This window comes from Gilbertella persicaria (genome assembly GCF_025201335.1).
Source record: "Gilbertella persicaria strain CBS 190.32 chromosome Unknown B0P05scaffold_13, whole genome shotgun sequence".
NCBI classification, from domain to species: Eukaryota; Fungi; Mucoromycota; class Mucoromycetes; order Mucorales; family Choanephoraceae; genus Gilbertella; species Gilbertella persicaria.
In genome coordinates, this window is record NW_026251974.1 from 153,728 (window position 1) to 166,677 (window position 12,950).

Sequence of the window (12,950 nt, forward strand, 5' to 3'; positions counted from 1 at the left end):
TTAAGGGGCTTCCAGCTAGCTAATTTACTGCTGGTTTTTTTATGCACACTCCCATTTTTTTTTCATGAATTAAAATGCCTTGGTCAACACTATCATAAAGCATGAAGAAGAGGTCGTACTCCTTTTTGTAAAAGCATTTTTAGCATTTGATTTTCTATGATCCTTGTTTCATGAAATTGTAAATTTTTATAGAGTGTTAAAATAAAGGATTATTCATATAATTGAGTAAGAAATACTAACCAAAACGTTGGTATTCAGTGATAGTTATAGTGATAATTGGAAAAGAGATAAAGTTGTTTAAAGATAAAATATATGTATAAAAGAAAGAAAAGGGAATGAGTGGCTAATTGTGTTTTTTATATCTTGTTTGTGACATGAAGATGATCACACAAAAATAGATTTGAGCAAATTGAACTCGGCACAGAACAGGCCTTTAAAATTACAAAAGATTTGAAATGAAATCAAGGTTTATAAGGTTTAAGGATGGAGGCACTGTACTTGGAGATGCGCGTGGTCTTCAAGTAAGTCAAAGACTAGTACAAGTGTTTGTTGAGCACTGCAAAGAGCTCAGCTATCACACTATAGTTTTGCATTCACAGTATCCTCAACATGAATTTTATCAGAAAGTGGGGTTTGTGCTTGAAAAAGACGATGGCAATATTTTTGATGAAGCAGGCACGCCTCATATGCATCTGTGGATGCGTAATATAAAAAATAAATAGGGTATAATACAGTTTGTTTATAAAATTTGCTTTTCTCTAAAGAATTTTGAAGCCTTTCCCATTATTTTACCAAATGTGTCAATGTGCTCTACATGATCGCCAATCCATTTTGGCAGTTTGTTACAAATTCGAGGTGTAGCATATCTTTTGTCAATTAAGATGATAGTCGCATAATCACCTCGATGACGAATAGCACGACCAATTGACTGATTTACACCACGCATACACAAATTCTCGTAGTATTCTGTACCTGCATTGGCTGTGTTCTATCACAATATGAGTGTGTTGACTAAAGTATGAAGTAAATTACCAGTTGTTGTTCAGCATATTTCATCTTTTCAATCAATTCTACTGATCCTCTGTTTGCAAAAGGTAATCCAATCATAATCACACCTCTGCGTAAACAATCAGCAAGCGCTTTTGATTTATATGCTCTTACCTTCCAAGCCTGTCAGAGAAATTGATACCTTCAGACATTTTGCCGTTCACTACACATAATAACATGGCTCCCATATTCTTGTCAGGAGAATCAATTTGTAGTGTATAGTCTCGAAGTGTTGCTTCAACCATATTGCTCTCTCTAGGCTCTTTGAATATCTTTTTTCGTTTTTGTATACGCTCCAGAATAGATCCACTTTCAACTGTAGACCACCTCTTGTAGACTTGTTCAAGATAAGTAAAACTAGGAAAGAATACAACAATTCCATCTGGAATGACATTGACCAGGTTGACAATCGATTGTCCTACTTCATCCATCTTACAAACTATCAGATATCGAAAAAAAAAAAGGAGAAAATAAGCTTACCAACTTCAAGTCTTGTCTATTTTCATAATTAAACACAAATTGCTTCCCTGAAGGACCTTGCTCGAGTGTGGTAGTAGAAAGATTGAATGGTGGTATAATGTGACCACAAGAAAAGTGTCTAATCTTTTCATTAGGGATAAAAGGAAACAAGTGATGTAAAAAATCGGATATCTAAGGCAAGTTAGTACACAAAAAAACCCCCCCATGATAATGGGATGACTTACAGGTTCCATTGTACCACCAGCTAGAATGACACTTCTTGATTCTTCCACTACTGGCTTAAAAGCATCCGCTGGATTAAGGAGCATGTATTTGATAGATGCACCTGTATTGTCTGCACTCTCAAAACCGGTAACAATACGACCATCCTTGTCGGGATTTGTAAGTGCCATTAGGAATGATTCAATCTGTGTCAAGGTCAATGTTGAAGAATTTAATGAAGGCGAGGGTTGAGTATTAGGATTTTTTAACCTTTCTTCTTGCTCCTTTTCTCTTGCTTTATCTATAAATCCGTTCAATTTTCGTGCAAGTCCACTTGCTTCTAAATAGTTTTTGATTTTGTACATGTTGATATGGTCAATCCCACAAGCATGTACAAATTCATTGACATGCATCACATTGTCTTTTCTTTGACTTTCTTCTTTAGGCGTTAAATGTCGAATCAGAATTTTGATAATACTCAAGATTTGTTTGATATAGACGATATTCTTGCCCTTTAATCGTGTCTTGTATTTTTGAATATACAGGTTTAGTTGATTCCAAGCAAGTTGAATTTGATATAAAGAGAGTGAGACAGTATAGAGGGATGTTATTGTTTCCATCAAATTGTGTGCTTCATCGATAATGACTACACTGTTCTTCAATGATATATTCAAAGACTCTCTTGTGCTAGTGTGTAATAGATGTTGATAAGGCAATACAACAAGTCTTGCTGATTTTGCTGCATTCCTTGATCCATAATATGGACAAATAGAGAGCTTCTCACCTACTTCTACCAAGTCTTCAATGTCTCTTACACGAGCCTATATAGCAAGTAAATACATGATTAAAAGCAGCTTTTATTACCAGTGCATGATCCCGAAATTCGTTCCATTTGGCTGTATTATCCCATGATGGCAAATACTGACAAGATTTCTTTTTGGAGCCTTTCTTTTGTAGATCAAGGCATGCTTCATTGATTTTGTGGAGATTATTGAGCTTTTTGATATCCGAATGAATACACAAGTTCTTTCTAGATGCAAGCGACACTTCATATACATCTTTAGCGTGCATTGTTTTGTTGATTTCATGAACAAATTGAGACAATTGTGAATGTGTTCTGGAAGCATAATATATCTTGGTTTCTTGCTCCAATTCTAAGTCTTCTTCTTTATCATTATACGATATAGTAGGTGCCTTCTTTGCTTCAAATCTGCAGAGACTGATAAGAAAGAATAAATATTGTTTAACTTACTTGGCCAGCAATTCTTGTACTTCTTTAGAAAGGTTTGAGTTTTGATCTATATTTTGCTTTATTTTAGGGCTTGCAGTGGGATCATTTTCATCGCCACTTTCATAGTCATTCACTAGAAACTCTTCATCTTCTTCTTCTACTGCTTTATTGCTCTTGAATTGCTTTTTATTCTTTCTTGCCGCTAATTTAATGATACCATTGTCATCTTCCAATTGACGCACACGCTGGATACGTTCCTTTAATTCTTGTCTTTTTCTCTCCAATTCGACTTTTTGCTTGTTGTTACTTGAAGTAGTCTGTAGGGCAGTGACCCAATCTGGTTGATTTGCTATTATATTGTTGGGCATGTGTTAATACTGATCTTTATGACGTACCTTTCGGTTTGAAAGTGGGCTCTTTGGTTTCAGTTTCTTTTTCGTCTTGATCCTTTAGCCATGTTAACGATCCACATATAAGGCTCAGCGATTTACCCTAATATAGCCGAAATAAGTTGGCAATGAGGAACTGTAAAAATGATTGTGATTTGTATGCTTACCGTACCAGTAGGACTTTCGAATATGCCAATCTTCCCTTCTGAAAGTGTGCTGTATAGCGCTTTCATAAAGTCCTTTTGAATAGAGTAAGGCTGGAATGGGAATCCAAACGAATCAGACTCCATGGATTGTATTGTACAGAAAAAAAGAGTCGCGTAATGAAATTCGCGAATTCAAAAATTAAACGCGTTTGTAGAGTACGATTCAGTTACCAAAATACAATGATGTTTTCTTCAATACACTATGACACTACGTTCTGCTTTTGCACATCTGGTATCTAGCCTTTTTAAAAATTGGATCAGAATGCGATTGTAGTTTTAAATGACAGTAAAAAGGAAATAATATTCAAGCAAGAACCATCGTTGGTTATCCTCAAAGTTGCTCTCCTTAGCCTCAAAAGGGTCATTCATTATGTTATATATTACTATTGAATATGTCCAATACCAAACAATGTATAAATAAGCACCCTTTTATTATCTAAAACATATTCAAAATGACCTCTTTTGTACTGATTACAGTGTATAACAAACTTTGAATGTAGATTTGAGATCAATATTCAAATCAATTCAATGTTTTCATCTTAGCGAACTCGCTCTATTTTTATTAGAAGTACCTAGAGATGGTCTTGTCTGATTTCGGTTGGATCAGTTTTTATATATATATATATATATATATCTTCACGGACCTCTCGTGATCCTTCATGGGTCAAAATCATAAATCTCACACAACAGCCAAGCCAATGGTACCATTCGATTCCTTGGCTCGAAAGAATATGTTCCAAACGAAAAAATGGACTGCTTGATAATCTGGTTGTCGAGCAATGGCCCATCAAAGATTGGTGCATTTAAGCAGTATCTTGAACGTTTTTGCTCTAGATGTCATATAAAATATATAGGCCATAGAGTTATATAAAGTAGATGTGCTATTGTGGATGCTAAAGAACACAGGAAGATAGAAATATAGACACTTTATGATGTAAATGTGGGAGTAAATAGACATGGAGCATACAGGATGGCAGCATGTGGAGATTGAAATAGGGAAATTCCAGTTCTTCATCCCGCATAAAGCCGCAGTTGTCTGGCTTTGATACAGTGACAGAAGTTATAGATACTTGCTTTCTGAGCTTATTGCTGTAAAAAACGCAACAACTTTGCTGCTAAAATGTTGAGCAAATAGACAGAAATGTTTTCCAGGTTTTTCACTCATACCTCATCATCTTCATAGTACAATCAGCAGGAAAACACATTCACCAAAAACTACAGTCTCTGGCACGCATTTTGAGTATTCAGTCTTGTCGGTAGCTCCATTTTTCGTCTTGTAGCATTCCAAAGAGGCTAAAAGAGTTGTCAGGTTGAATATTTTCACGACTAGTACCCTTTGGATACGAGGCCAAAAATGGCCATTTTTCACAAGTCGCTTTTTCTCGCCCAAACCAATTCCAAAGATACCACATACGATAGTAAATACTGTTTGTAGGCATTTAGAGCACTTAGGCATGTACAAATAGGCTCCATACTACCTGTGTGTGACTATGTAAACTTGTGCATTCGTCTGCTCTTTTCATAAATGTAATCCCATTATTAATCAAATTAGTCCAATCAAGTGAATTTACATAAAGCTAATACCTTTGCTTCAAGAAGTGCAATGTGTTGTGCGTCTATATATGAATATCGAATGAATTTAAGCCTAAACTAATCTCTTTTTTTTTAGAGTCGACAAAGGAATCCTCAACAAACCCTTAGACTTGTATCAAAAAATAAGATTTACCGTTTCGATCCGGAATAGCAATGATGCAGATATCTCCTGAATGTTTGATATATGTACATATCAAATGCCATTTTTGCCTTTCTATCTCTCTCTCTCTCTCGCTTCTTTTCGTTCAAAAAGATACATACATCATGACTATTGTTGAAAATGTAAGTACGTGAACAGTATAAAAACTACATTAATTTACTTTAAAACCATGCCATAGATCACAGATACAGACACTCAGCAAGGTACATAACTATAGCCAAAGTGACATACCCACTTACTATTGAACAGAGCTATCGGAAAATAACTCAAAGCGTATTTTGGCGTTAATAACTATCAATGATCAGCTGGAAAGTGTCCTGGTTCATATCAAAACAAACGGATTTACGATCATTGATTCGAAACACATTCAATTCTCAAAAGAACAAGCAGCACTCTTTTGTCAACCTTGTTTGGAAGAGTAAGTAGCAAGAGAAATGGATTATTGGTCTCATTTTTTTTAAAGTTCAAATTTATGTGCATTGATCCTTGAAAAAGAAAATGCCATTCAAGAATGGAAACAATGGACTGATCCTATGGATCAAAAAGAAGCTCCTCATCTGTAAGTTGCAGAGACAAAGCAAAAAGGAGAGACTCAAACGTCTATAGCATACCTGCTTTGTTTAAACAACATGTTGTGTATGCAAGTGACTCAAATGTTAGCGCAGAAAGAGATATTGAATCTGTATTTCATCAAGTTTCATCTAACGGTAACGATAAACAACAAAAGAGTTCTAATATTGCAGAAACAAAAGAAACTAAAGGCCAGTCTGAGTTGAGTGAAGATACAGACAAACTCATAAAAGACCATGAACAAGTAATCAACACAACAGAAAGCAACCACAACAAGGGCCAAGTGCACGATACAACCAATGAGCAACAAAATGACGTAGAGAAAGAGAAGGGAAAGCAAGATGCTTTTATAAAAAAGAATGTACAAGTACATCCTTCAAGTTCTCGACCTCGAATACCTGTTAGAATCAAACGAAATCAAGTGAATGTCCCTAAGCAGCCAACCGTAACAGCTCAGCCTCTTGTTAACAAGACAACCAAAAGTTCGCGTATTGCTAGACTCAGCATGCCAGTCAAGGAACCCACGAAACCAATGGAGAAAGTAGCAGTAACTCGAGTCCTTCCACGTGTTGCCGCCTTATCAAATCAAAAGCTATCGTATCCGTCACCAACCAAAGATGGACAGGCCAAGAAGAAAACCATGCCAACCAAGGCCTTTATCTCTCGCTTAACAGCTCCTACTGTTGCCAGTGCAAACAAGAACACCAAAAAAATGCCTACAGATGTACAAACACGTCATTAAATTGAGGAGAGGATGCGCCAAATAAAATGTGCAAGTGTGTCACAAATTCTGACTTGACGGAGATTCTTTCTAGAACAAGGCACTTGTTCTTTTAATAATAATAAAAAGACTTTTTTTTTTTAATCATATTGATAGCACATTTCAGTAGAAAAATATTTTATCATTATTATTATTATTCACACAAATTATTTATCGTTACACCTATTTTGAATGTGCTGATGACTTTCTTATGGTCTCTTATTAATCATTCAATTTGTATATAGATTAAAGACATGTTCTCTTTCCTTTTTTCTTTTTGAATTAATGTCTAACATGGACTTTTTTCTAAAGCTATTTTTTCTTTTTTGAACCCAAAAAAAAACAAGTGATCACTAATGCCTCTTTTTAGTAAAATGACGATTCTTTTTTCTTATGGATGGTCCAAGCACAACTTATTTAGCCTATAACAAGCGTTTGTGTTCATTCTTTATGCTTTTAGACATCTCACAACATATTCTCATTTTAAAATAATTTTTCTCTTAATAGAAGCAATAGAATCCTTTGGAACAAAACAAGTGTATGTGTGCAACTGTTATCCAGTAAATACCAATATGATGTAATGGAGCATTCGTTACACAAATCGGCCAATCAAAACCTCGTTTTTACTTTTAGAAAATTTTTTTTTGTATCTTTTTCATTAAACAAGTTCTATGAAATCAGCTTGATTTTCTTGAAATGGCCAGAATAGGCAAAATGTCTAATTCTCTTATTCTGCATTTCAACCAATTCAATACAAGAGAAATATATATATCTTTTTCTTTAAAAACAAGGGATTTCTGTAAACCTTAAATTTGGTGTAGCCTTGTATTTGTAAGAAAGATTCAAACAAGTTTAAAACTACAAGACTTGACATTGTCATTCTTTCTTAATTTCTATTTTGAGCCAATGTTGTTTTTGATTCTGAAGCTTAAAGAAACTTTTCTTTTTCTTGCTCTCTCTCTCTCTCTGCCAAACAGTGGCTTAGGGAAGAACAACAGGTGTGAACAATGATGAAAGAGGGAGAATACATGTTATGAAAAAAGTTTTTTTGTGCATGTATATTTTAGTACGAAATAAAAAAAAAAAGAGAGATAATTTTCTCTCTCTCTCTCTCTCTCTCTCTTTCTCTTTCTTGCTCTCTTTTCCTTTTTTTTTTTTTTTTTTTTTTTTTATTGTTGAACTCACCATCGCCTCTTTGCTCATCTTTTTTTTTTCTTCTTCTTTTTTTTTTTTTTTTTGTATTAAGAAAAAGGGGCTTGTGTTGTAAAGAGAATGAAATCGAGCAGATGCCCCACTCAAGACAAGTCACTCAACCTAGCAACACTCGATAAAAAACAAGCCATAGCAGCTATTTACGAAACATGCTTTCCTTTTGTAAGCGGACCTTTTTGTGATACACTTGTTCAAGAAATCGCTTCTTGGACAGGAGCACAAACAGTCATGATTCAACGACTCTTGTCCAAACAAGAATATCAAGATTTAAAAGACAATGATGAAATCTATCCTTCTGCGCACACGGTGAATGATATACATCATGATCACTCAACAGCATATGCATTCATCAAAGCTTGTTATTCTAAAATATCACATCATAGTCTGCAAGTAATCTTTAAGCCATTCCACATAGATCGCTTATGATTCTATATAGGAACAAACATTCAGCCATGCCATTGTCTTTACTTCCTTCAGACTCACCTCTTATCCAGACCATAGAGTTGAGCGAATATCATTTGATTCATCAGCATAATACCAATTGGATTTACCCACCTTTCCAGAGTTTCGTAGGTATTCGTGTTGATGATGAAGACAATGAGCCTGTGGGTTTAATCAGTGTCATGGACGATAAACCAATGGATACCCACAAGATTGATTTTGTAAAGAGTATTTTGAATGCAGTAAAGACAAGAGTAAAGAACGAAACAGAAAGAACAAAACAAAGAGATCAATTGATTGCAGTTAAAAATGCTGCTCTAAGAGACGCTCAAAGTAAAATCAAATTCTTGGCTGACATGAGCCATGAGATTAGGTAATGAAATACATATATAAAAGGCAATGAACTTATGATGATAGAACACCTATGAATGCCGTGATTGCATTAACAGACTTATTACTACAAGAAAAAAGTCTATTGAATGAAGAACAAATAGAACATTTAGAAGTGATTCAAACAAGTGGCAATCATCTCTTGACTGTCATTAATGACATTCTTGATATTTCAAAAATCAACCATGACCCTAAATTTAAGCTTGAAAACAGACGGTTTAGTCTAAGGAAATGTGTGAAAGGTAAAAGACAACAACGTGTATGACTCAATACTTACTATTGTCAGATGCTTTAAACATGGCGCGCCATCAAGCATCCATGACACAGCACAATAAACTTGTCTATGTAGTCGAATGTCCACCCGACATCGATGACAATGTTCCTCTACACCAGCTTATTCATCAACTCGAAAAACTCGATCCTATGATTGTACCACAAAAGTATACAAAAAAGACAGTGTTACCTCTTTTATGGAAAATTGATGCCCATGTTCCTGACTATGTCATGGGAGACAGTATGCGTTTGACTCAAATCTTACTTAACCTTTGCTCTAATGCTGTCAAGGTAATACTGAGAGTGACAATGGCAAGCACTAATATAGCCTAGTTCACAAAGTCGGGTGGTATTCGAGTCAAGGTTGCTCTTTCTTCTTCTCAAGAACAAGTCTATCAAAGATTTAAGGATCGTTATGACGCTAAACTCGAAACCACCTCTAGTAAAAAGAAACATGTAAATGAAACAAGCGCTGGCGCTTATAATAATAACAACAACACTATTAATTCTAATATGCATTCCGAAGAAGAAGAAGAAGAAGAAGAAGAACAAGAGAAAGTAATGCTTGAGATCTCTGTCACAGACACAGGTATCGGTATGCCTGCTGATCGATTGCCCCGTCTATTTAAATCATTCTCTCAAATCGATATCTCCACGGCAAGAAGATATGGTGGTACTGGCCTTGGTTTAGCTATCTCGAGTATGTTGGTCAATCGAATGGACGGTGGTCTTTGGGTAGAATCAGAAGAAGGCATAGGCTCTCGCTTTGCTTTAACTGTGCCCTTAATTGCAGCAACAACACAAAAGAGACCTTCTTCGATTACGACACGGAGGTCTGAAAGTAGTGGTACTTATAACAGCGGTAGTATGATAGCCTCTCCTCCTTCTCCTGGTTCTTCTCTTTCTGATGGTGGCTCAAGTGTTGGTGAAAGATCCCATCATGCTTCTTTGGAGACAACATCACCTTCAACTTCCATTGGTTATTTCCCCCTTCAGACTAACAATAGCAACAAAAGGCCTTCTTGGGATACAACCCATATACCCAATGATCCATCTACATGCCATTCTCAAAACCTTCAAGATATACTCACAAAATCACAAGAAACCAAGAGCCCACCAAAAGAAGCTAAAAAACCACCGCGTATTTCTTTGGCTAAACATCACAGAAAATTAAGTCATTCTCATGAAGAAAACTTTGCTCTTAATTACCCCACCAAGATCTTGTTAGCAGAAGATAATGTCTGTAAGTTTCCTTCACTTTTTTTTTTTTTGTCCATTAAAAAAAAAAGAGAGACTCATGATAACTTAGTAAATCAAAAGATTGCGATTAGTATCCTTAAACGACTTGGATATCAAGATGTCATGATTGCCAGCAATGGTCGAGAAGTACTTGAATTGATGCGAGAACATGTATTTGATGTTATTTTTGTAAGTCATGCTATATTCTTTCTTTACAGCTTAAAGATCAAAATTTAGATGGATCTCTATATGCCTGAAATGGACGGTTTAGAGGCAACAAGACTCATTATTTCTGAGCGTAAACACAATGGCCCACCACCACCGCCTACCACTGAGCCCAAAACATGTCCCCTATTAAACGTGGATGATGTCTACATTATTGCCCTTACTGCCTCTGCCTCAAAACAAGACCGTCAGATTTGCATTGATGCAGGCATGAATGATTTCATTAGTAAACCATTCACCATGCAAGAAATGAGATCTGCACTCAAGAACTGTGTCTGTAAACGAAAGAAACGTAAAAAAAGAGAACAAAAACCAAAAGAATAAACATGTTTTTTATTAGTCTTCCATTTCATCGTCTGAAGATTCTTTTGCTAATGCTTCTGCTTCGGCTTGGATATCCTTGGGTACAAATTGATGCTTATAATGTGATTCTGCACAAATCCAACTCAATTCTAATTCAAAATCTTTGTCTTTGGCATCATCATGGCATGTATAAATACTGTAGAAAATCAGTATTCATTCCCAAATAGATGTGATAAGCTTGACTTACATGCGAGTGATATGGTTAACTGCTTCACGTACAGTCATGTTCTCTAGATCAAGTTTCTCAATCTCTGTTTTGGCAACTGATTTGCCTTTACCAATAGCACAACCTCTGTATCCCTAAAGTATGACAGGTCAACATACATGAATAATATACAATATGAATATACCCAATAGACACCAGAAGGTTCAATCATATATAAAGTGGCTTCTTCTTTTTCAGTCATAGTACCAATAATAGTACTTGTACCAAAAGGACGAACGCTCGAATATAAAGTGTAAGCAGACACGTATTGACCAATACGATCAGCCATGGTCTTGCCAGGAATAGGTTGTCTGTAAATATCTTTCCAAGCTTGAGCTTCATCACGAGCTCTGTTGACGATATGTCTACCATCAGCTAATAAACCAGCAGTAGCCTATGACACTTTAGCTTTTGTTTATGGATGAAAAGTACTTACGACACCAATGTGAAGATCAGCACTTTGAATACGACGATTAGCACCAGACACCAATAATTTAGATTGAATTAGTTTTTCAACAGCCAAGACAATACCGTCCTTCACACGAAGACCAATGGCAGTACTAGTTCATTGAGTATCATAGCTAGATGTGTTGATTGGTTTACTTACCCACTATTGTCAACAGCTTTGTTTGCATATTCCACTTGAAATACGCGTCCATCAGGGGAATAGGTTGCAACAGATAAATCGTACTAGTTTTGAATTCGTTTAGTCAATCTCGTATCTATATGTGTCTAATATCCCTTAGTCTTACGCCTGTACCAATAGAAGTCATATTATAAAGAAGTAAAGAAAGAGAAAAGCGTTTAGGATTGCTTTGACACGCAATAAGGGCCGCGCGTTCGTCCAACTCCGTCGAAAAAGAACGATGACGTATAATCACGACTCGCAGTGTCTGTAGCTCTATCCTACCTTTTTTTTTTTTTTTTTTTTTGTAAAAAACGCGTTTTCAATCATTATGGCTTCAGCTTATTTCTATAATCAACAAGGAGCAGGTGTCCCTTTGGCTCAGCAACGAGGCATACCAGGTCAAATTGGTATTAATCCTGCTCAAGGTCAATTCATTCAACAGCAACAACAACAACAACAACAATACAGAAATCAGGCTCAATTAAACGATGTACATAGAAAACGAGCTCAAAATAAGGTAACATACCATCATATCATCTGTTATTTCTTTTAATACAACAATAGACTACAAGACCTAATGCGCCCATGACAGACGATACTGATGAACCTTCAGGCGATGAATTAGATGATATTTCAGCACGCGATATTGCCATGGCAAGATATAAACGCAATCATGACTATTTATCTGAAATATTTACACCTTATAATGCTGGTAAACCATACAAGAGATCCATGAAAAACGCTGACTTGTGTATAGCTTCCATTGTACCTCCATCCTTGGAATTGTCACAGACAAAAGAAGAACTCGAAAAGCAAATTGTAAGCCATATGATATACACAGTAATAGTAAGGCTCACATCACACTAGAAAGAATATAAGGAAAAGACACAACAACAACAAGATGCATACCAAAAGAGATTGGCTTCACTAGAGAAAGAACAAGAACAGTTTTGGAGTAAGATGAATCAACTCAATCAAGCATCTACGTTAGACAGTATCAATCATGTAGTAGCTCAATTAGCCCAAGAAATGGGTGTTCAAATTGAACATTCGACACATAATCTCAAAGTAGTGCCTATACCTGGTATAGAAGAACATCAACCACTACAAGAACAATCTCAGACACAAGATCATATCATGGAAGAAACAAAGTCTGAACCAAAATCAACACAGAATAATATGGACATGTATTTCGAGAAAGATGGAGAAGAGAATAACGATAGTTTCTTTAATGAAATGGTGAATACAGATGATGATCCTTCTGTGAGTGAGTTCCTTAATACAGAATAATTTAAATATCCGCATACAATAAAAAAAAAAAAAACTTTTATTTATAC

The 12,950-nt window shown here is 35.7% G+C and overlaps 5 protein-coding genes across 5 annotated transcripts; 3 read left to right on the plus strand and 2 right to left on the minus strand.

Moving 5' to 3' along the window:
- Nucleotides 1–295: 295 nt before the first annotated feature.
- B0P05DRAFT_535826 (helicase C-terminal domain-containing protein) lies at nt 296–4,011 on the minus strand. Its single transcript, XM_051577486.1, has 10 exons — nt 3,516–4,011; nt 3,355–3,451; nt 2,981–3,308; nt 2,593–2,938; nt 1,752–2,549; nt 1,528–1,698; nt 1,162–1,478; nt 1,033–1,117; nt 624–988; nt 296–521 (listed from the first exon to the last, which is right to left on the minus strand). The coding sequence occupies exons 1-9, from the start codon at nt 3,636–3,638 to the stop codon at nt 740–742; spliced, it is 2,514 nt and encodes an 837-aa protein (XP_051436283.1). The 5' UTR covers nt 3,639–4,011; the 3' UTR covers nt 296–521; nt 624–739.
- A 1,400-nt stretch (nt 4,012–5,411) lies between these two features.
- Nucleotides 5,412–6,619, plus strand: B0P05DRAFT_570423 (uncharacterized protein; the record flags this gene model as incomplete). Its single annotated transcript, XM_051581307.1, has 5 exons — nt 5,412–5,429; nt 5,486–5,510; nt 5,557–5,725; nt 5,771–5,866; nt 5,914–6,619. 5 exons carry the CDS (start codon nt 5,412–5,414, stop codon nt 6,617–6,619), a joined length of 1,014 nt encoding a protein of 337 aa, XP_051436284.1.
- Nucleotides 6,620–8,301: 1,682 nt separating this feature from the next.
- B0P05DRAFT_570424 (uncharacterized protein) lies at nt 8,302–10,449 on the plus strand (the record flags this gene model as incomplete). The annotated part of the gene is made up of 6 exons (XM_051581308.1): nt 8,302–8,663; nt 8,708–8,922; nt 8,967–9,244; nt 9,287–10,196; nt 10,263–10,381; nt 10,411–10,449. 6 exons carry the CDS (start codon nt 8,302–8,304, stop codon nt 10,447–10,449), a joined length of 1,923 nt encoding a protein of 640 aa, XP_051436285.1.
- A 295-nt stretch (nt 10,450–10,744) lies between these two features.
- On the minus strand, nt 10,745–11,845 carry B0P05DRAFT_535835 (nucleophile aminohydrolase). Its single transcript, XM_051577487.1, has 6 exons — nt 11,738–11,845; nt 11,593–11,675; nt 11,422–11,545; nt 11,131–11,379; nt 10,968–11,080; nt 10,745–10,916 (listed from the first exon to the last, which is right to left on the minus strand). The coding sequence occupies exons 1-6, from the start codon at nt 11,756–11,758 to the stop codon at nt 10,754–10,756; spliced, it is 753 nt and encodes a 250-aa protein (XP_051436286.1). The 5' UTR covers nt 11,759–11,845; the 3' UTR covers nt 10,745–10,753.
- Nucleotides 11,846–11,992: 147 nt separating this feature from the next.
- Nucleotides 11,993–12,949, plus strand: B0P05DRAFT_535839 (uncharacterized protein). Its single transcript, XM_051577488.1, has 3 exons — nt 11,993–12,325; nt 12,371–12,432; nt 12,481–12,949. The coding sequence occupies exons 1-3, from the start codon at nt 12,199–12,201 to the stop codon at nt 12,901–12,903; spliced, it is 612 nt and encodes a 203-aa protein (XP_051436287.1). The 5' UTR covers nt 11,993–12,198; the 3' UTR covers nt 12,904–12,949.
- Nucleotide 12,950: the final 1 nt, after the last annotated feature.